At 50.8% G+C, this 20,381-nt stretch overlaps 1 protein-coding gene across 1 annotated transcript; it reads right to left on the reverse strand.

The window, feature by feature from the left end:
* Positions 1–1,179: 1,179 nt before the first annotated feature.
* On the reverse strand, positions 1,180–20,039 carry SDC4 (syndecan 4). Its single transcript, XM_059480637.1, has 5 exons — positions 19,918–20,039; positions 6,292–6,433; positions 5,371–5,423; positions 4,946–5,129; positions 1,180–3,611 (listed from the first exon to the last, which is right to left on the reverse strand). The coding sequence occupies exons 1-5, from the start codon at positions 19,990–19,992 to the stop codon at positions 3,460–3,462; spliced, it is 606 nt and encodes a 201-aa protein (XP_059336620.1). The 5' UTR covers positions 19,993–20,039; the 3' UTR covers positions 1,180–3,459.
* Between the last annotated feature and the right edge of the window lie 342 nt (positions 20,040–20,381).

Here is a 20,381-nt window from a genome sequence, read left to right on the forward strand (position 1 = left end):
CTCTGGGGATTTGCAGGCTGCCCGTCCAGATTGCTTTGCAAAAACAAGGCACTTCTACGCTGAGCGAGGGCAGTTTTGGAAAGTACACAGCATTCTTGCAACCAAGAGACGAAGCCCAGGAGAGAAAGAAAGGGAAAAGCAAAATAGAAAAAAAAAACAACAAAAAGTGACAAACGTAGGTTGTTCCAAGCAGCAGCACTTCCAAGAAGCTGTCAGAGGCAGGAGAACACGGAGCTGGCAGGGTACGTCAGCCATGTGCTGACAAACAGCAGCTCCCATGGGCACTGCAGGGCCCTGGGAGCACAGGGCTCTGCTTTTCCTGGCACTGCAGGAGACTCCCAGAGCACCTGAGAGCACACCTGGCACAGGGCAGGCAGCAAGGAGCATAGGAGCACGTGCTCCCTCACCCTGAGTGCTAGTCCCAATTTGTTTCCTCTGTCCGTGCTAATCCAAAGCACCTGGAGCAGGAATTCCCACCGGGGAGAAGGGAATTAGATTTTCTCGAGGATGATAATCCATTTAAATGCCGCACTTGTGAGGAGCCTCACACTGTTCCCAGTGAGCAGCCCCTGCTCTCCCACCTGCCAGGGGAGAGGTGAGCCCTGTCCATGGAGAGCACCAAGCTGACAGAGCAGGGGAGCTTGGATGAACTGCTAGCAGATTCCTCCTGCCTGAAAGTGCAGCTGTTTAACCCCAAACAGCATGAAATCACTGTGGACTTGCTCCCAGAGCAGCTGATCAGCTCTGCACCCTGCATTGGTTAAACAGGGTTGGCTTGAAACTTGATTAAGCAAAACACCCAGTGCACTGCTTTCATTTCAGGGGACGGGCACAGGGGATGTGCCTTCTACCTCCCTCTGCCCCTCCTGATCACAAGGGGACAGCACCCTCAGAGTGCCATCACAGAACTGATCACAAGCAGGACACTCACCCCATGGCTCTGTGCTGTGCCTGCTTCACCTGAGCAGCTCCAGAGGCCCAGGGCTGCTGCTGCTCTGGGAATCCTGCATGGCTGAGCACTGCAGGCAGCTCAGGAGCTGCTGACAAAGCCCCTTTGAGCTGCAGGCCAGGTCCCAGCCTGCCTCCCCCTTCAGTAACCAAGCAGTTACACAAACATTTAGCTCCCAGTTATCCGGCTCCCAAAAGTAATTTCAGATCAGAAACAGTCCAAAAAGCCAGTTTTAGAAAGTACCATTTATTTGAAGGGAAAAAAAAACCAAACAAAAACCAAAAAAAACCAACAAAACCAGTAACAGTGGAAAATCCCCAAGAGCAATTACACAAGAGAATGTGAATATCCCAAGAAGCAGCCACAGCTCCTGTCTGCCTGGCAGTGCTGTCCACAGGCAGTACAGCCCTCCCTCTCCTTTCCAGCCTCCTGTGAACTCTGTGCAGCTTTGAGAGCCTCCCAGAGCCCCCAGTTTCCCAAAAACACTCATACTGGGACTGAGTCACCCAGAGGAGGATCTCTCCTCTGCCCTGATGTCTCAACACACATTCCTGCCTCACCCCGACAAGGGGACACATTTTATTCTATCTCCTCCCTGGATTTGGCCTCAAGCCCACAAGCAAAGCCTCAGGAAGGAGCTTTCAGGAGCCATGAAGATTTCCAAGCAGCCTTTGCAACTGCCTGGCTCAGTGCTGCCTGCTCAGGTGCTCAGTCTGGGGAGCCACACACAGATTTTCGTCTCACACCACGTCAGACTGGGAGATGCAGGAGGACCCAGCTTGCTCATGGTTCTGTAACACCTTCCTGGCACCAGGCACACATCACCCTCTGCTCTGGGGACTGGGGGCTGCTCCCACCCTCAGGGGAGGTTAAAGATCCAGAGCAGGGGAGCTCAGAGCCTGCCCCAGTGGAGATGCAGAGCTCAGACCCAGCCTGCCCTGAAGCAGGGCTTGGCACAGCACCACAGGGGACAGAAAGTTGTCACCTCCACACTGAAGCTCCCAAGGGCAGCTGGAGGTGGGGATCTCTGCTCTGACTCTGTGCATCCAGCCCTGCACATCTGGACACAGCCATGGATGCCCCAGGCTCCTTCCCAAGCCCCTGGTGCTCCACACTAGACATTGGACAAACAGCAGCACAAACAAGATCAAAAAGCCTCTTACATACCACACCATGAGGCTGCTGAAGAATTAACTCCAGCCTTTTCATTCTCATCTGTATATATCTCAGTAAAATATATAATATATAGCTCTATAGGACTGATTGAAATATATTACAGCCTAGGATTACTCCTGTCTTTTCCCTACTTCAATCATATTTATGCATCCAACTTTGCATACAGAAGTTATTGCCTTGAATTTGTAATTGAAATTCACAGAATAAAGCTTAAATAGTTTTCACAGAGACTCATTATATTAGTGTTTTACATAAAAAGGATAAAAGTTACCAAATGAGAAAGCAGCCATTTCAGAAACTATAAATAATTCTATTTTATTTTTAAAAATCCTAGAAAAGTTATGAGAAAACCATAAATATTTTTACCCTCTATAGTAGCTGCTGTAGAACTAGAAGAAACCTGTAACACTCTGTAACTAACTCTGCTTCAGTTCAGAATAGGAATCATATAAAACAGCATCTCTAGAGAAATGCCCAGCCAAAGGAAACACAAAGGGATTGAAAAAATAAATCTGAGGAAATTAAAAAAGTAGATTATTTTTTTTATTATTTCAAAACAATTTCTACAAACTTTATATAAACATTAGGCTATTTTCTTTAAAATTTTGTTATAAAAAAAATCCTACAAGCCATCCTTAAAAAAAGGTAAGAGACTGAAGGCAAGGAAAGGGTGTTGCCATAGCCAAACACAACTGGCTGTCCTGATTTCAAGGACTAATGACCCTTGCCTGGGGCCAACAGGAAAAGACAGAAATCTCCTGGGGAGGACATTCCCATAGGCCCTTTATGGCATTCAGGGATATGGAGCCCTCGTGGGCCTTTTACTCCCTGATAAGGCAACATTATCTGTAGTGTAAGAGATTCATAAATAGTTCTCCACAAAAATGCTTCACATCAACAGCCTGCTGCAAGACATCTAGTAGCAAGATTTATATAAAAAAAAAAAAAGCCATCTTCTATGGAAGCAGCCAATCCCAGGACAGCACGCTGGATGCAAACACATGGTGTTTGCTTCCATACAGTCTGGTTTGTGTTTATATACCCTCCATAAAACCAAGCAGAAAATTTGGCATCTTTACTCTTTTTACGCTAACTTATGGAAAAAAAAACACACTGAGGTCTTTTTTCAGACTCTTTGTATTTCATTGGGCCCTTGTTAGCTGAGTGGGATGGGAAGGGTCACGAAGGAAGTTTGTTTTTTCTCAAAGTCACTTTGAAATTCAATCCAAAAAATAAAAAAAAGAAAAAGCATTTGTTCAGCACATCTCATCTGAGGGCACAGTGTTTCAGTACAGTCTGCTTGTCCCTTGATGGGCACAAGGTGCTGCTGAGCTTTAGGCATAGAACTCATTTGTGGGGGCCTTCTTGTAGATGGGTTTCTTGCCCAGGTCGTAACTGCCCTCGTCCTTTTTCTTCATGCGGTAGACCAAGAGCAGGATCAGGAAGATGGCAAACAGGAGACCCACTGCTCCTCCTGCGATGAGAGCTGGGGAGGAAAGAGACAGGAATGAGCCTGGACAACCCCAAACCACCACTGCTCCAAGAGCAGCAGCCTCAGACAGTGTCCGTGTGCCCGTCACAGCCTGTGCTGGCACTGTCAGCAACAGCAGATGTTACTGGGGAAGGCCAGGATGGCTCCCAGTCCAGCCACAGAATAATCACATGTTCCACACTAACCAGTTTGAGCTAATCTTCCAGTTCAGTCCAAAAAAGAAATGTTGACAAAAGATGTTCTCCCTGTATAGAGACAGAACAAAAAAAAAAAAAAAACCAACCCCCCCAAAAAAAACCAACCAAACAAAAAAAACCCAAAAAAAACCCTCAAAAAGACCACAAAAATACCTACCAAAAAAAAAAAAAACCCAAACAAAAACAAACAAACAAAAAACCAACAAACAAACAAACAAAAAAAAAACCCACCACCCAAAAAAGCCCCACCACAACCCACAGAAAAATGGTACAGCTCCAATCTGAATGCTTTGTTAGCAATCTGTGTGAGCACACCCTGGGGACTGTATTTCAATTCATCAACACCCAATTACCAACACCACTTCCCTCAAAAAAAGGAAAAAAAAAAAAATCATAAAACCTCAACAGCCAAAACCCACAAACCTGCAAAACACCACCAAGATTTCCTCTCTCCTCACACCAAGCATGGCCACAACAGTCACTGAAGTTTATTCCTTGTTGTGACACGTATTGCTTGCACTAAATCAGCTTCTTTGCTAAATGGTTTTGCAATCCACTCTTCCCATCTCTTCTCTGACTGGGAGGATGGCTGCAGATCAGCACAAAGGGTTTGGGTTTGTACCTGGGCCATCAGGCCAAGTGCTTGAAGCAGCAATGTGCTGGGGACACGCCTGTCCCACACACTGAGGGGAAGGCACTCACTTGGTTTTGCTCTGGACATTGGTACTCAGATTCCTACAGCTGGAACCCCTTAGAGGGGCTGCTTGGCTCCTGGCAAAGCCCAGAAAAGGCAGAACTTGGGCAGAGGTTGGAAGGAAAATGCCTGTGCTTGATATGAAACTGATGTCACTGCTTTATGGCCAGAGACACCTCTTGTAGAGGCAGTACCTGGGTGCAGAGCAGCTGCCACATGAGTCAAGCCAGCAGTCAGCTGGCAGGCTCAAAAATGAGCTGTTTATCCCAGCAAAGGCAGCAGCAGGCTCTGGGAGGCAGAGCCACCCTGCTGCAGGCAGCCACTCATGGTAAAGCAGCTCATTCCCCAGGGAGCTGCTCCCCAGAGAAACAGGGAACAACAGAAGCCATTCTCATTTTCATTATTAATGATTTACCCGTTCAAGGTGGAGTTATTACCTGTAAGGACTTCTGTTCTCTCAAAGATGCTGCTGTTGGCCGTGCTTGCCATGGAGATCTTGTTGGACAGGTTCTCCTCCAGAGGTACAGCTTTGTCTGGAATGATTTCATTGTCCACCATTGTGTTTTCCTTCTCACCTTCTATCTTTCTGCCAGTATCTCCAGGGATATAGTTGTCAGATATCTACAGAACACAGACAAACCACACCCATCAGCAAGCAGCACCCAGCCTGCCCACAGCTGAAACCAGGAGGGTGTGCAGGGAATGCAAAGTTTGCTCAGAGCATTACAAACACTCTGTGCCTGCTCATGCAGGTGGATTTGTCTTGATGCCACGTCCTGCAGGGCAGGAGGGTGCTCAGAAGGTTTCACAGACAGACCAGGGGAGCTACATGCTGCTTAAAGACACACTGAGTAATACCTACCAGAGGGGTTTCCATGGTGGTCAGATACAAGCCATCTTCAGAGTCTGGGTAGTCTGCAGAAGGGGCAAAAAAAATAGAAAGGGCTCTCAAGGTTTTGCCTCATTACATGTTGTTTTTACAGGATTCAGACACTTCCTGCAATACCAGCAACTGCACATATTAGGACTCTTGTCCTCTACAATTCCCCCTTATCTCCTAGCACTATTGATCACTGAATGGCTTGGATTGCACAAGACCACGAGGTGAAATCTTGAAGCCAACACCTCTCCACGGGGAGGGACCTGAGGCTGGACCCACTGGCCCTGCAGAGCAGGTCTGCCACAGCTCCCCAGGTAACGCCAATGGAGGGCACTGCTCCCACCACCCACCCCTACAGGATCCTCCACCAAACCTCCAGATCTGCCCAGACACGCCAGGCACCGATTGCAGCATTTGTTCTTTTGCTTTTAGAGAACAAATGTTCACATAAAGGGACACAGAGCTACAGAAACTGGTTTGGGCAGGGAGCTTTGCATGTCACAGAGAGTTCACTTGAACACCAGTTACTCCTTTACCTTGTTTGGCCTCAACTGAGACATTAACTTTAAGCCTTTTAACACTGCCTCAACAATAGATTATTTTTTTTAAAGTTTCTCAGCAGTTCTTTGGAGTTCAACAGGAAAAAGATCCAGCCAGCACAAGGCTTTTTTATTTGCAGCAAGACAAGCTTGGCTGGACTCCATCTGTCCTCCCTGAGTGATTCAACATCACAGCACCACAACTCTCACTGTTCTCATCGGAGTGACTGGAGTCACAGTTTTCATCTCCACCTGGCACTGTGCTGTCTCTGCAGCTCTGGCTGTGATTTAGCCCATCACTCAAGGGCTGGTGCTGAAAGAAATTCCACAGCAGCTGCTGAGGGAGATCCACTTCGCCACTCACCTCCTGACCCAGATGTCTCATCTATATCTAACCCATCAGAGGTTAAGTGAGGCCTGAATTCACCAATGTCTTCATCATCTGGCAGGTCCCCAGAGGCAGGGTAGTCCAGCCATCCAGCATCCATGGTTTCAGTTTCCCTCACCTGTAAATGGGGGTGAAGACATGTTAAACACGTGTTAAATATGAAACAACTCTCCAGAAGCATTTCACAGAAGGTTCAGAGCCTGAGCATATCACTTCCACCAGAAAAAAAAAAACATTAAATGCTGAATTTCCTCTCCATCAAAAGCATTATCTTTATCAGCTGAATTTCCCTAGAATTTCTCAGAACAGAAGTGAGAGCCAGGCTGGGAGGGGAATTTCCCGAGGGCTACACATTGAAGAGGTTCACCCAAACACACAGGGTGAAAATATCACAACAGGATCTTGGTCAGGAGTTTGTGGCAAAGCATTTGGAACAGCAGCACCTTCAGCTTGTGATAAGGGAGAATTAGGAGGGAATTGTAATTCCCAGGGAAAAAGCCTGATGGGTGTAGGGCAGTTTTTTGCATAGCACCACAGCTTCATGTCAAAGCAATCCCTCACTCTTTATAGGAGAACAAGGCTATTTTATCAGCCAAGGGTTAAAAGCTGCTCTGTGAGTTCAGCTGAACTGCAGTGCAATATAGGCTGAGTTCAAGAGCACTGCTATCAATAATGACCTGCCTGAAGGAAGAGCTTCCCCTGCATCACCTTCTTTAAAGGCATGTAAACAAACAAACCCATAAAACATCTCCAGGATCCAAAGGCCCAAGGAGTGCAGTCACAGCAGGAAAGCTGGAGAGCCTCCCAGATATCAGCTGTTTGCCCACAAGGGCAATTTGCACACCAGAGCTCATTTGCACTTGGACCTTCGAGGAGCCACAAGCCCCAATCTCCTGCCCTCACCAAAGTTATGCAACTCCCCAGAAGTATTCCTCCTCACCCCACAGCCCTGGGGCCAGGCCAGTGAGGGTACCACAGGTATGAGCTCTGGGGTTGCTCAACACCACCCCACAGACTCCAGATGCTTCCAGAGCCATGAAATCACCACCAAGGAGGGGGCTCAGCCCCTTGCCCCAGGCCAGAGGCACAATGCAGATGGACAGGTCCCTTAGCTGGGGGCTAAGCTGACAACATTCTTCTGTGCTGGCCTCACAGGACAGCTTGGGGAGCCTTGACAAAGGTTTTGTCCAGCCAGAAGAGCATTTCATGAGGGTTTTTCTCAATGCAAGGTTTCCAGGCTACAGCCTCACTGGGGTGAGGAGGATCAGGGACTGCTGGGGACACTCAGAGCTGGATGGCAGCACCACAGAGCCCTGGGGTCACCCCCCTGCTCACCTGGCCAGGTGTGGCCCATCCCACAGCCCAGAGGTGATGAATGACATCTGCTATTGATCCCTAACCAGGGCTAACAATCAGCCATGAGCCATGTGTCAGCTTCCTCTGCCCACAGCCCCGATTCCAGCCCCATCCCCCTGCCCACAGCCCCGATTCCAGCCCCATTCTCCTGCCCACAGCCCCATTCCCCTGCCCACTGGCACACAGGGCTGGCCACAAACAAGCACAAGATGTTTCTCAGTTTGCACCAGGAGCAGCAGCAGCACTGGATGTGCTTTTCCTTGCTTATTGAGGCATTTTTGGTTTCCCCAGCAACCCCTCTACAGGACAAGCAGATGAACAGCCCAGAGGGCATGAAGTGCTGAGGCCAGACCCTCTCTCCCTGCTATGCCAAGCCTGGCACTAGGTGCTGGGAAGGGGGCTGGGAGCAAAGGCAGCTTGGAAGGAATCCTCTCCCAGCCTGGAATCAGGCATTCCTGCCGCTATGGATCACTTGCTCCAAGGCAAATTAATTTCAAGATATGTGAAACCCAGCCTCAGCCAGCCCTGCAGTGGAAGCTGCTGCCAGCAGGCAGTAGCTGCTCCCAGGGCAGCTTCTGGCCACTTCATGGAGGGGCAGGAAGAACTCAATTCCTGGGGCTGGGGAGCACATCTGCTGCAGATCCCAAAAGCCCTGCACCAGGCACAGACTGGTGTTGGCAAGAGCTGTGCAGAGCCACACCCCAGTGCCAGCTCACCCTGTACCTCACCATGAGTCACAGGCAGCAATGTCCAACAAGGGCAGCTCAAGAAAAGCCAGGTTTAAGCCCTGGGGTGGCTGGACAGCCCAGTGGCCTTATCAGATCAGCTCAGCCACGAGCTGAGTGGTGGCACACAGCCACAGTGATTAGTGCACGCTGTGGGCTGCCTATCAAAAACCCCTATTTAAATCAGCACACACAGTGTTTACCAGCAGGGCACATAACAAGGAAATTACTGACTCACAAGCATAAATAAGATTAAATGGGAGCGTTCCCTGAGCTCATTTTTCATCATCCTCTTGAGCAAGGATAGGGAAGTTCCTGGAGGCCGCCAAGAACTCCTCAAACCATACAGGAAACTTTTCTTGTGGGCAGTGGCCTCACACGACAGGTTCATCCAACAGGGAAGTCCAAGGGCTGCTGGGCACCTGCACAATTACTCTCCAGGTTTAAAGGCAGGTCCTTCTAGGAAGCAGCCCTGCCTGGGAGCTGGGGTATGGCAGGCTGGGAAGGGTTAACACTGCAGTGCAGGGCTGGGGCAGGCACATTCCTCACATACACACCTGTGAGAGGGCACACACAGGCACCCTCACAGCTCTGGGCCTTCCCAAGTGCCACATAAGAGCTCCCTAGAGGGTTGTTTAAAGAAGCACATCCTTTTACAAGAGCACACAGTGCTCCCTGCAGCTCTGCTGCCTGGTGCACCACGGAAGGTGTCTGTACATCCTCTGGCTTGCAGGATGTGGGAAAAGCTCCAAAGTGGCCACAGGAGGATGGTCAGCCCTTGCCAAGAGGGAAAAGCTCTGAGATGACCACAGGAGGATGGTCAGTACTTGCCAAGAGGGAAAAGCTCTGAGATGACCACAGGAGGATGGTCAGCACTTGCCAAGTCATCCCTGGCACATCCAGCTGAACACCTCCTGCAGCTGCCAGCTCTGAGCCTGCCTTCCCCACCTGCTGTCCTGCACTGGAATCCAGCCTGTGCAGCCCCACCTCACCCTGGCAGCTGAAATGCAGTCCTACAACCAATGTGCTCCTCTCCAAGAGGGGTCTGTACAGGAATCAACCTTCCCTGCAGGAGTCCAGTTCAAGGATTTCTTCCTCATGTTAAGCAGCTTTATCCCCAGTAAGCACGAAGGGAGATTAAACAGCTGAAGCTTTTCCTGCCTTTCAATGGCAAAAATAAATAAATAAATAAGAGTTTATTCCCTGCCAGACAGCCAGCACGTCAGGCACGTGAACTGTGAGAGCCATTCCTGGAAAAGCTGGGCACAGAGGGCTGATGTTTGAGACAGGCTGCACTAGTGAATGAAGGCAGACACTCTTTGCTCAGTGGAGACACAGGAACAGCACCCCTGGGAGCCCGGGCAGCCCTGCTGTGCTCCATCCCTACCCCATCCCACCCCATTTCGTGCTCCTGGGGTTTTCCCTTGCAGCCCCAGAACAGCACTCACCTCCTCTCAAAACAAAATCAGCTCTTTATTGAGGCAGTGAGCAAAGTTTCTGTGCAATGTGTGAATTTCCCCAGCCACTGGCAAGTCCGGGGAAATAACAAACCCAGGCAGCTCACCTGCCCCAGCCTACATGTCCTCACCACAGCCTTTGCAACCCTTTTGAAAAAACCCAAATGGTGTTTTGGGGCAGAGACAAAGTTTTCCAAACATGGAACTGCCTTTTACAGCTGTCCCTCGCCTCTGATCAAACACAGAGTTCATTAAAAGCTCCTTTGAAGGGTCACAGCCAGCAAGCTGCACAGGGAGTCAGACCTGCAGGGTACTCACAGTGTACAGAGCCCTTTATCAAGTTTATAATTTTGGCATGGAGACCCAGCGCTCGCTCCTGGCCTCCCTTCCCAGCACTGTGTACATAAACCTGGGGGTAAACAGGAACAAGGTGAAAGTCAACCTTTCCTAGACAAAGGCACATGGAGCTGGGCCAGCCTGGGGGGTGGCAGAGGCACAGACCTGTTAACCCTGTGTGCCCTGCAGGGACAGGTGGGTGTAAGGTGTGCCCAGGGCTTCTCAGGCTCTGCACTCAGGGTCAGGGTACGGATCACCACCTCATCTCACTGCAGCAAGCAGCAAAACACAAAATAAAATAGCCACAAAATAAAATAGCCTCACCAGCCCCTGTGCTGTCACAGACAGGTGTCACCTGCCAGCACCACAACACACAGCATAATCAGGAAGGGCTCCTAAACAACAAGAGCAGCTGCAAGGATGCAGAGCCCTGCAAACCACAGAACCCAAGAGAGGGGATTTCCATACTTCCACCCAGCCCTTGCAGGAGCCCACAAAGCAGGAAGGCTTTAAAGATCACACCAAGCATGTGAAAGAGCAGGGGGTAGGAGTGAGCTCACCCCCTTGATGTCCCAACATCTGCTCCCCCAAAAGCAGAGGAGCCACACAGCACTGGAAACAGGGCAGCTCAAATCAGGGTGAAACTGCCAGACAGAGCTCATCTCCACAGCAGGGAGGAGTGCAGTGACAACAGGCAAAGACTGCTCTATCTTCCCATCTAAATAAACATTAAAAAAACTTATTAGAAGTGACATGAGCTTCCAGCAGAGGCAGCTCCTTCCACACAGGTAAGGGAAGGGTCTGTGTTACCCCACAAAATACCCTTCACTCCCTTCATGCTTCAGCTCCACCTAAGGGAGAAGAAAATAAACACCCAGAAGTCAGTTTAGTCCTGAGAGCAAAGCAAATATCAACATTTCAAGTGAAGTCACACCTAACTCCCTAAACACACCAGCCACAGTAAAATAATAAAAAAATCCACTTGTGCCAGCTCCTTGTGATCATGCCTGGAGGTATCATTTTACCACCCATTCCTGGTCAGTCTGTCCCACAAAACTTGCAGCACACATGGCCTGCACTGGCCTTTGTGCCAAGGGACAAAAGTTACACAGCTCCCATCCAGGCTATGTTTGCATTTAGTTGCATGACAGGATCACCTGAGGCTTCCAGACATAGTTAAATACCACCTTTGCGCCACACTTCCCAGGCAGCCCTAGAGCAGGGCCAGCCTTGCCCATCTCCCCTGACAGCACTCCCACCAGAATGACCCAGAAAGGCAAACCCACAGCAGTGAGGAAAGGTGAAATCAGAGTGGAGAGCAGCCCAGGGCTTGCAGGCAGGCCCAGCACCCACAGCAGCTACTGCATGGTCTGTGCCTCTCACCAAAGGGGGGAAAACAATTCTTTTTAATTGTTCTCAGTAGCAAAAAAGAGGGTTTTGCTCAATAAGACAGCAGAAGCATGAGGTAGGCCAGGGAACTGCTGAGCTGCTTAGAGCATCCCTTGTTCCAGGTGAGCCCAGTGCCTGTCCAAGCAGGTCTGCACCTCCCAGTGTGCTCACCCTGCACAGCCCACGTGCAGAAGGCACATCCAGCCCCATCCCAGCCCTATCCCTCTCCCCCCTTGGTCAGTCCCTGGGTGATTCTTTAAGCCCTGTGGCCACGAGCAGCTCTCAGGGCTCATGTGGCAGCAGAGCCATAATCCCCGTGACAGTGACAGTAATCCCGGGCTCCCAGGGCCACTCCTGTCCCCTGCAGCAGGGATGAACCCTCCCAGCCCCTGCCTGCTCAAAATAGGCTCCTTGCACTCACAAAGTCAAACCTCAGCCACCTTTGAGCTGCTCCTGCTGACACACAGCCTGCTCCCTCCAGCCCACACCACGCTGCAGGAGCAGGAGGACAGAGAGATTAAAAAGGAATGAACTCTTGTTTAACTGCTTCTGCCTGACTATCAGCCAAGAGCAAAGCCATTAAGATTGAGTCCTTTGCCAGACAGGCACATGCTGGGATATGTTTACTGCAATGGTGGCAAAATAGCTGCTCTAAACACTCAGTTCCCAGCTCCACACTCAATTCCGAACTCTAAAACCTGAGTGGGAAGATGACTGCTCCCCACTCCAGCTCAGGGACATAAAGCTCTGCAGACAGTTGCAGATGGCTGTGTCTTCATCACTTGCCCTGAAGCCAATGAAGAAAGCTTAGAGGAAGAAGAAAGTTTGGCTGTGTGTCCATCACTTGCCCTGAAGCAAAATGAAGAAAGTTTGGAAGAAAAAGAAAGTTTGGTTGTGTCTTCATCACTTGGCCTGAAGCAAAATGAAGAAAGTTTGGAGGAAAACTACAGGAGGAAAAAGCAGGAGTTCTCATGTGACTCAAGAGGAAAGCAACTGTGACAGACATTTCACGCCCCTGAAGGGTTCTCTCGGTCACAGGCCATGATACACACCTAGTTCATAAAGAGATTTTTTTTTTAATGGTATTTACAAACCTAATCATAAGTAGTTCATATGCTTCACCGTCCAGAACTCAGATAAGAAGCTGGAAAGATTCTGTTCAAGCTTAAAAAAAGGAATTTATGATTTTTCCAGCTCACAACTCACTCGGAGTTGCCCTAGTCTAGAATAAATGTTTCTATCCTTGTCTGTGGAAGAAAAAAAGGATATAAATGCCCCAGCAAAGCAGCTTTTCCATCAAGGATGGCTTTTCATGCTGACACTTCAAACTTGGGATCTCACATGTCCCACTTCCCCCACATGCCAGGAAGAAGCCTGCCCTCACTGCCCTTTCCTAGAATCCAGCTACACCCCAAAGCTTCCCCGAACACGCACACAAGCAGAATTTCCACTCTGCAAGAAATCTCTGACGTGCACTTTTGGGATCTTTCTGCTCCCCCATGCCAGAGCCTTAGCAAAACTCAGCCAGGCAGACACCCAACTTCAAAGGGTGCCCTTCCTCCCTAGCTCACCATGCAGCTAATCTCAGCTTGTTTGTACAGCCACGATTCCCAACGCTGCGCCCTACAAATGCTTCCCCTCCCACCATCCATTTTAATCTAATCAGAAGTAGTAAAGATTCAGGCTTGGCCCAGGCTGTCGAGCTCTGCCAGCAGCACAGTTTTGCTATTTCAAAGCAGAGGTGCCAGCAAAGAGCAGCAGCAGGGGAAGTTATCGGCACAAAGCACTCGAGACACTGCTACGCTATCAGCCATCCCCGTGTGAGCATTTATACAAACAAACATTTCACCAGCAGGGATTTTCCTGGCTAGCTGCAGCACCACAGGCTGGGTGTTCAAGGCACGGGGCTCGGCGGGGATTTTTTGGTTTGTTCCTTCACAAAGACATTGCCTGCTTCTGGCTTGGCTTGGGCCCAGAGAGCAGCAGACACAGCACGTGCTGTTGGGGATAATACAGCTGCACTTCAGGAAACCTGTCACTTCCAGAAGCATTTTCCTCCCTCTGAGGGCTCTGAACTCCCTGTCAGGTTCCTTCCCCTCTCTGAGCATGGGGTGAGCAACCAGCAGCGGCTCTCCAGCCCTCCCTGACCACATCTGTGCGGCCACAGAGGCAGAGCAGAGGGACCCAGGCGTTGTTTTGGTCACTCCTTCCCCTGCAGAGCCACGCCGGGCTGGACGAGCGAGTCTGGGAGCAACCAACACGCAGGACCTGCTCCTCGTCCTCAGCCTCAGGAAATTTGGAATTAGCGCCAAGAACAGCCCGCACATAAACAGTCTCCTGCAAGATCCTGGCTCCAGACCCTACTCCGCTGCACACTGAGGAATTGCAATAAATATTTACCTCGCTGGGGAACAGAATCTTCCAAGCAAAAGCTCCTGACATCAATAAGGGGCTGTATTTCCATTTGGAGAGTAGGAGCTTCTCTGTTTTTAAAGCAGGGCATTAGCCCATTAAAGCAGCTTCTGCCACCCTCCTAGCACCACAGCAGGCAGGATCTGTCCCTCCACCTATGGTTCCACTCCTCTCCAGGCCAGCACAGCAGCACACCTGGTGCCCTCCTCCCAGCCATACTCATCTCAGTCACTCTGCCTTCTGCACAGAGATTTCTGGCTACTGTGCTGTGCAGGCCACTTCAGTGCAAGTCCAAGCACTTTCAGAGTCATTAATACACATTACCTTTGCTTTTCATTGCTCTAGTTCGACTGTGGCAGCAGCTAAAGGGCAGGAGGCAGGGTTAGCCTCACAGCAAGGTAAGTGGGGCAAGGCCACATCTCTGTATTCAAGTTGGACAGCAGCACAGTTTTACAGGAGCAATAGTGAAGATGCCTTTTTCCCTTCAGCAGCTAAGGCAGAGCAACATCAAGAGAGAAACCCTTCCCATGGAAGGCTTTGCTTTCCCTGACAGAACAGGATTTGTTTAAGCAAGGAGCAGCCGTGGTTTTGGTTGACATAAGCCCAGCTGCTTGGGTAACAGTGCTATGGGTCTTCCCAGTCTCCTTCCTGCCCCAAGGAGTGTCTCCCTGAGATTTTAATTAACTGCTTTGATTTTTAAGTTGGCCCAATAATTTGTCTAACAAGAGCCTCTTGGCATTTCACAAGCAGAGTCTCAGCCTCAAAGGATTTAAGGCTAAAACTGACAAGAGTGCATACTTCCAGCAAAAATAAAGACTTTTACAAGAAGCACACTTTGCAAGTCAGCCAGCCTTCAGAAACTGAGAGGGACACAGCTATGTATTGCATGCTTTCCCCTCCTACGCTGACATTTTCTCCAGATTCGGGATTAAGTATTTAACCCCCTCTTTTGAGACTTTACGCTCCTTTAGCTTGCTTTAAATGCTTTCAGTCATTTCAGATTATACTGCTGCTTCCCTGTCTCCCATGCAGCTCTTGTTTCCAACAGTATCTGCCTGAAAATGAAGGAACCACTGCACTGCCAGAGCAAGTTACAGCTCCTCAAGACAGTTCCATTTTCTGCTCTGTCCTTGCCAAGCCAACTCAGCTGCTGGCAGCAGTCACACGGCAGAGCCCGACAGCTTTTCTGCCCACCAAAGCCACAACCAGATTAAACAGGAGGCAGCAGCTCGGTGCCAAGGGCAGCACAGACCGGGTGCCAAGCAGAAGCACCAGTTTTGCCTGTCAGCCCCTTTTCCAGCCCCAGAAGAAGAGATCCACCTCTGTTCAGAAGTCTGAGTCACTGCTTTGGGTAAGGGGCCAGGGCCGTTACTCACAGGTGACAGCAGTGTCCCCGGAGCCGGGATGCCAAGCCAAGTGCCAGAAACCTGAGTCAGAGCATGACTGCTGCAAGTCAGGGCAGCAGAGCTGGTCCTCGGACCAGCAGCATTTACTGGACAAACATTCAGGCACACGCTTAAATACAAAAAAAACTAAGTCTGAACCAACCCAGCAGCACAGCCCTAACTGCTCATTAGGGTAGGATCTTTTACAGCCCCTCGGAGCAGAGGCTTATTACAAGTGCAACTCTTTAACTAGGCTGCCCTGTCTATTCAGAGCCACCAAGCCCGGTTTCATCACAAGAGTCTCATTCTAGTGCAAATCATTTGAATCCTTAATCTGGAGCATTTGCATTCCAGCGAGTCTCAAACAAACAGCCACACAAGCTCCTCAGCAGCAGCCCCGAGGTCAGGCGTGTGCAGGGCTCGTCCCCTCGCCTCTGTAGTGCTTCAACTGCATCAGCTTCTCCTCTGAGGCTGCAAAAGCAGCACAGCCGCCCGGCTGTTGTTACAGGGCATAAAGGAACAGGATGTACTGAGCACAGGGGGAGAATGCAGCTGCAAGACCTAAGAGCAGGCTCAAGAGGATAAATGTGAACTCAAGAGCTGGGAAGTGTTTTGAAGGATGGATGCTGAGTTTAGTCTGGCCCAAGTGATAGCTGGGGAGCTCTGTGGGATCACAGAGCCATGACTACTTCATCAAGTCATCTTACAAGTCAACCCAAGTAATTTACATGGCAGACTGTGGAACCACAGCTACCATGCCACCCTTACAGGTACAGATACTATCGCTAATCAAAAAAAAGAGCCTTTAAACCTAAGTCCATCAATCCATTCATTTGAGGGTAAACAACTTACAAAATACAGCACAACTTAGGGGTAACTTATAGTCAAGGGGATTCAAGCAACCGGGATATTTCTAACAGAGCATTTAGCAGCACCTAAAGGGTGGAAAAGTAGCTGTAGGAGTCAAAAGGGAAGGAAAAGTAGCTGTAGGAGCTGTGCTGAAGCCTGCATGCTGAGCAGCAAGCCAGTGTGCCCCCTTCCCCACCAGCATCAATGGGAATGTCAGGTTAGCAGCTTCCAGCTTGTGGTGGAAGTGGGATACACACATTTTGAAAAGGCACTATGGCACTACAGGAAAATCATGGCAAGGTCACATTAAGCTCTAGTTCAGGTATTTGAGAGCAAATGGCCTCCCCAAGCCATTCAAACAGCTCAAGGCAATAGTACAGCCATTAGGAGAGGCTTGGAAGGGAAGGAAGAGGGGAAGACACATAGGAAAAACATCTTCCCTGTTGCTGGACTGGATGCAGAATCTCAAAGTGCCTCGACAGAGAGCAACCAGAGGGGCAGGAAAGAGAGCAATCAGGTTGGCTGACAGCCTTTACTTCCCAGGGTGAATGAGCCTCAGCTATCACAACTCTGAAAAGCACCAAGTTCAGCCCCAATTCGCCTCTTGCGTAAGATGTTCGGGAAAGCTCTGAAGCACAGGAAAGCACTCTGCAGCATGGGAGCTGGCAGCAGGGGGACAGATAGAGCTGGGCAGCAGTGCTGTTCCCCTGACTGTGCCCCAAGTGCTGCAGGGTGACTGTTCCTACCCATGGAACCCCCACATCAAGGTGCTCAGCAGTGCAGGGACCCAGCAGCCCTGCATGGTCCCACCTCACCCCAGGAGTTGTGCACGCAGCTCAAGAAAGTACAGGGTGCTAAAGGAGCTGGTTTTTTCCTACACATTACAGTCATTTCATCCCAACAACTATAGGTTTGACTTCCAAAAGTCATGAGCTCCTTCCCCTTCAGGGCTGAGGGACATTGCTTCAGACTCTGTCATTTTGCTGCTCTGTGTTTTAGGGAGACTGAAGCAAAGCAGAGATTTGCTCTAAATGTGAGCATGGCAAGTAAAGGTAAAATAAAGTAAAACATGCAGATAGCAATGTCTTGATTTGATTGGGAGGGACAGATGAGAAACTGGGCAAAGAGCAGAAAGAACAGGCCTCGGGGATCAATGGCAGCAGGACAAGCCAAACCGGTTTTAACATTAATAATGCTGCACTACTTTCCAAACACAGCTATCATCAACAAGACACCAGCTTTGCCAATCAGGAGGCCGCTGAGCATGATTGCTTTAAACCAGCAAACAGAGCCCACAAACAGCACGAAGCCTCCCCCACCTCTCCCTAAGCAATCCTCTGCCAGCAGCTTCTGGGTTGGATTTGCGCTCCTCTGCACTGCTGAGGACACACAAACACGATTTGGTGCTGCACGAAGACTTTTTCTGCAGAGTTCAAGGCACTAAAGTAGGACAACTGCAGCAAGCCTGCAGCCCACTAGCACTGCTCCAGCCCTGCTGGGCCCTTCTGCAGCCCAGGAAACTGAGTAGAGCCCAAGCCTGCAGCAGAGGGAACACCCTCACCATGGGACAACACCCCCTGCTCCCCTCCTGTGCTGCCAGGGGCACTGCTGGAGGCCAAATGCACAGGGAAAGCTCAGCCACTCTGCCCTAGCAAGGCAGACCTCACATCTTTTGTTAACTCCACCGATCCCACATCTTGGATGCATTGGTGACTTTCTGTGCATCCCCACTCAAGCATCTTCTGCAGGAAGCCCATCCCTGCACAGCACAGAGGGGAGCATCCTGCCCACGCATCCTCTGCTTTCCAAGGCACTCAGGCAGAGAGGGCTGGGGACCACCTGGGGACATCAGGCACCAGGGGAAGAAGGCAATGTTCTCACACAAAGCTGCGGGGCTGTTGTAACACAACCCACCCACCCACAGCCTGGGCTCCCACGTCACACTGAGGCACTTCAGTCATACTCCCCACCCTCTTACACATCCAGGATTGCTTCACACGGAGAAATCCCATTTACACCAGAAAGCTGCTCAAGGGGAAAAGAGCCAAGGCACTTTTGTTTGTACAGGCGTGGGGAAATATTCAAGCACCGATTCACTCCCTACGTCCATGCTCTTACATAAGCACAAGAAATACAATCCCCATCTTGTTAAGAAACAGCTACCTGTCCTCACCCTGCCCGCACAGAAAAACCAAGAGCCACATGCTGTGCAGCCCTGCACGTTTTGGCAGTGCTATTAAAAAAAAAATATGGGAGGAGTGCCAGCAGAACTCTCCCAAACCGTGTGTCATCCCTGTCTCCTCCCCTGTAACCCAAACAATTTGTTTGGATTAGGCTTTATAGTAGGCCAGTGTTACTTCTCAAGCATACACTCAATCTTAGGTAGCTTAAAAGACACGGATAAATATTCCACGTAAATTCTATATAAGTATTTACAGACCACATCTGTGCAAAATTTGTTGTCTTTGTAGAAACCCGATGCTGGCAGACCAGTCCAGTCCCCAGGGACACCAAGTTGCATTTCATACCAAACATGGTCAGTGCAACTTCCAGATGCTGTCTGCCCCAAAGGTTTGCCCTACTAGTTTGGGCCAGTTCCCAAACGACCGATTCACGTGCTTAATGGCCGGGATAAACACACCAGATTAGAGTAAAGTGGATTTGGGCCGCTTGGTTTTAGATAGTAGCTGACAATTACTACAGATGCTCTCTGTGGGAGATTCCTGCTCCACGATCAGCAACCCCCCAGCCCCGTGTCCCTACAAGAAAGCAGCAAAACCTTATCAATTCTGATCGGCCCACCCAGCCATCAATCCAAAACAATCCAATGTGGATGATTAACTCTACTTTGGGAATCCCTGATCTCCTGCAGTTACCTTAATCTCAGCAGCTCTTTCACACTACCAGAGGAATCCGCCCCGATTGCACTATCAGCAAGATGGTCACACACAAAAACAAACAAACAGCAGGGAGGCCAGAATGCCCAGACCTCTGATTCACCACGGAGACCCCACATGCGCCGGACTGAAGAACATCCAAATGTTTCTTTGTACGTTTAAGAGATTTTGAAACCCTCCACGGTAATGCATCGCTTTTCACTCCCATGTGGATGCGAGGAAGGTTTGATAGACAGAAAAAAACATCAGGTACCAGCACCACCAAACTCAGGTAAGGCTGGAAAGCCTATCCAGGTACTGTAACACATCCATACGCACAAGAAAATAAGAATTACAGGATTTTCACGACCAGAAGTTGAAGATTAAAACCGTAATGGAGAGCGGCTCATTTCCACCAGGTAGCCGGGAGCAATCCCAGCACCCTGAGCGGGGCAGAGCGGGATACGTGAGAGGCGGCACAGCCGCGGGGCACCGGGCACGGCGACAACGGGGCACCCACCGGGCACGGCCGAGCGGGGACAGCGCGGGGGCACCCACCGGGCACGGCGACAACGGGGACCGCGGGGCTGCCTCGGCATCTGCCGGAGGAAGCAGCGCCCGAGCCAAGGGAACCGGAGGAAGAACGGGAACGGCCCCATGGCTGTACTTCGCTCACCCTTCCTTTTCCCCGGAGAAGGGCAGACCGCCCCGGGGGGCAGCGGTGGCACCGGCTCTCGGGCTGCCAGCGAGCGGGGCGCGATACCCAAGGCTCACCCACCCCTTTCCCCCCCGTCCCTCAGGGCCCGGCCGGACTCACCGACTCGGCGGCGGCGGCTTGCAGGAGGAGGCCGAGCAGCAGCGCGGCGCACAGGGGAACACGGGGCGGCGGCATGGCTGGGCTGGGACACACGGAGCGACAGCGGCGACACCGAGCGGAGCGGGCTCTGGACGCGCCCTGCCGCCGCCACCGCCCTTATAGGGACGGCTGAGCGCGGGGCGGTGCCTCCGGTCTGCCGGGAATGCCCCGCACCGACACCGGGGGTGCGACCTGCCCCACACCGACCCCGGGGCTGCGAACTGCACCGACACCGGGGCTGCGACCTGCCCCACACCGACCCCGGGGCTACAAACTGCCCCACACCGACCCCGGGGCTACAAACTGCCCCACACCGACCCCGGGAGTGCGACCTGCCCCACACCGACCCCGGGGCTACAAACTGCCCCACACCGACCCCGGGGGTGCGACCTGCCCCACACCGACCCCGGGGCTGCGAACTGCAC

This window comes from Ammospiza nelsoni, chromosome 12 (genome assembly GCF_027579445.1).
Source record: "Ammospiza nelsoni isolate bAmmNel1 chromosome 12, bAmmNel1.pri, whole genome shotgun sequence".
In the NCBI taxonomy this organism is placed as follows: domain Eukaryota; kingdom Metazoa; phylum Chordata; class Aves; order Passeriformes; family Passerellidae; genus Ammospiza; species Ammospiza nelsoni.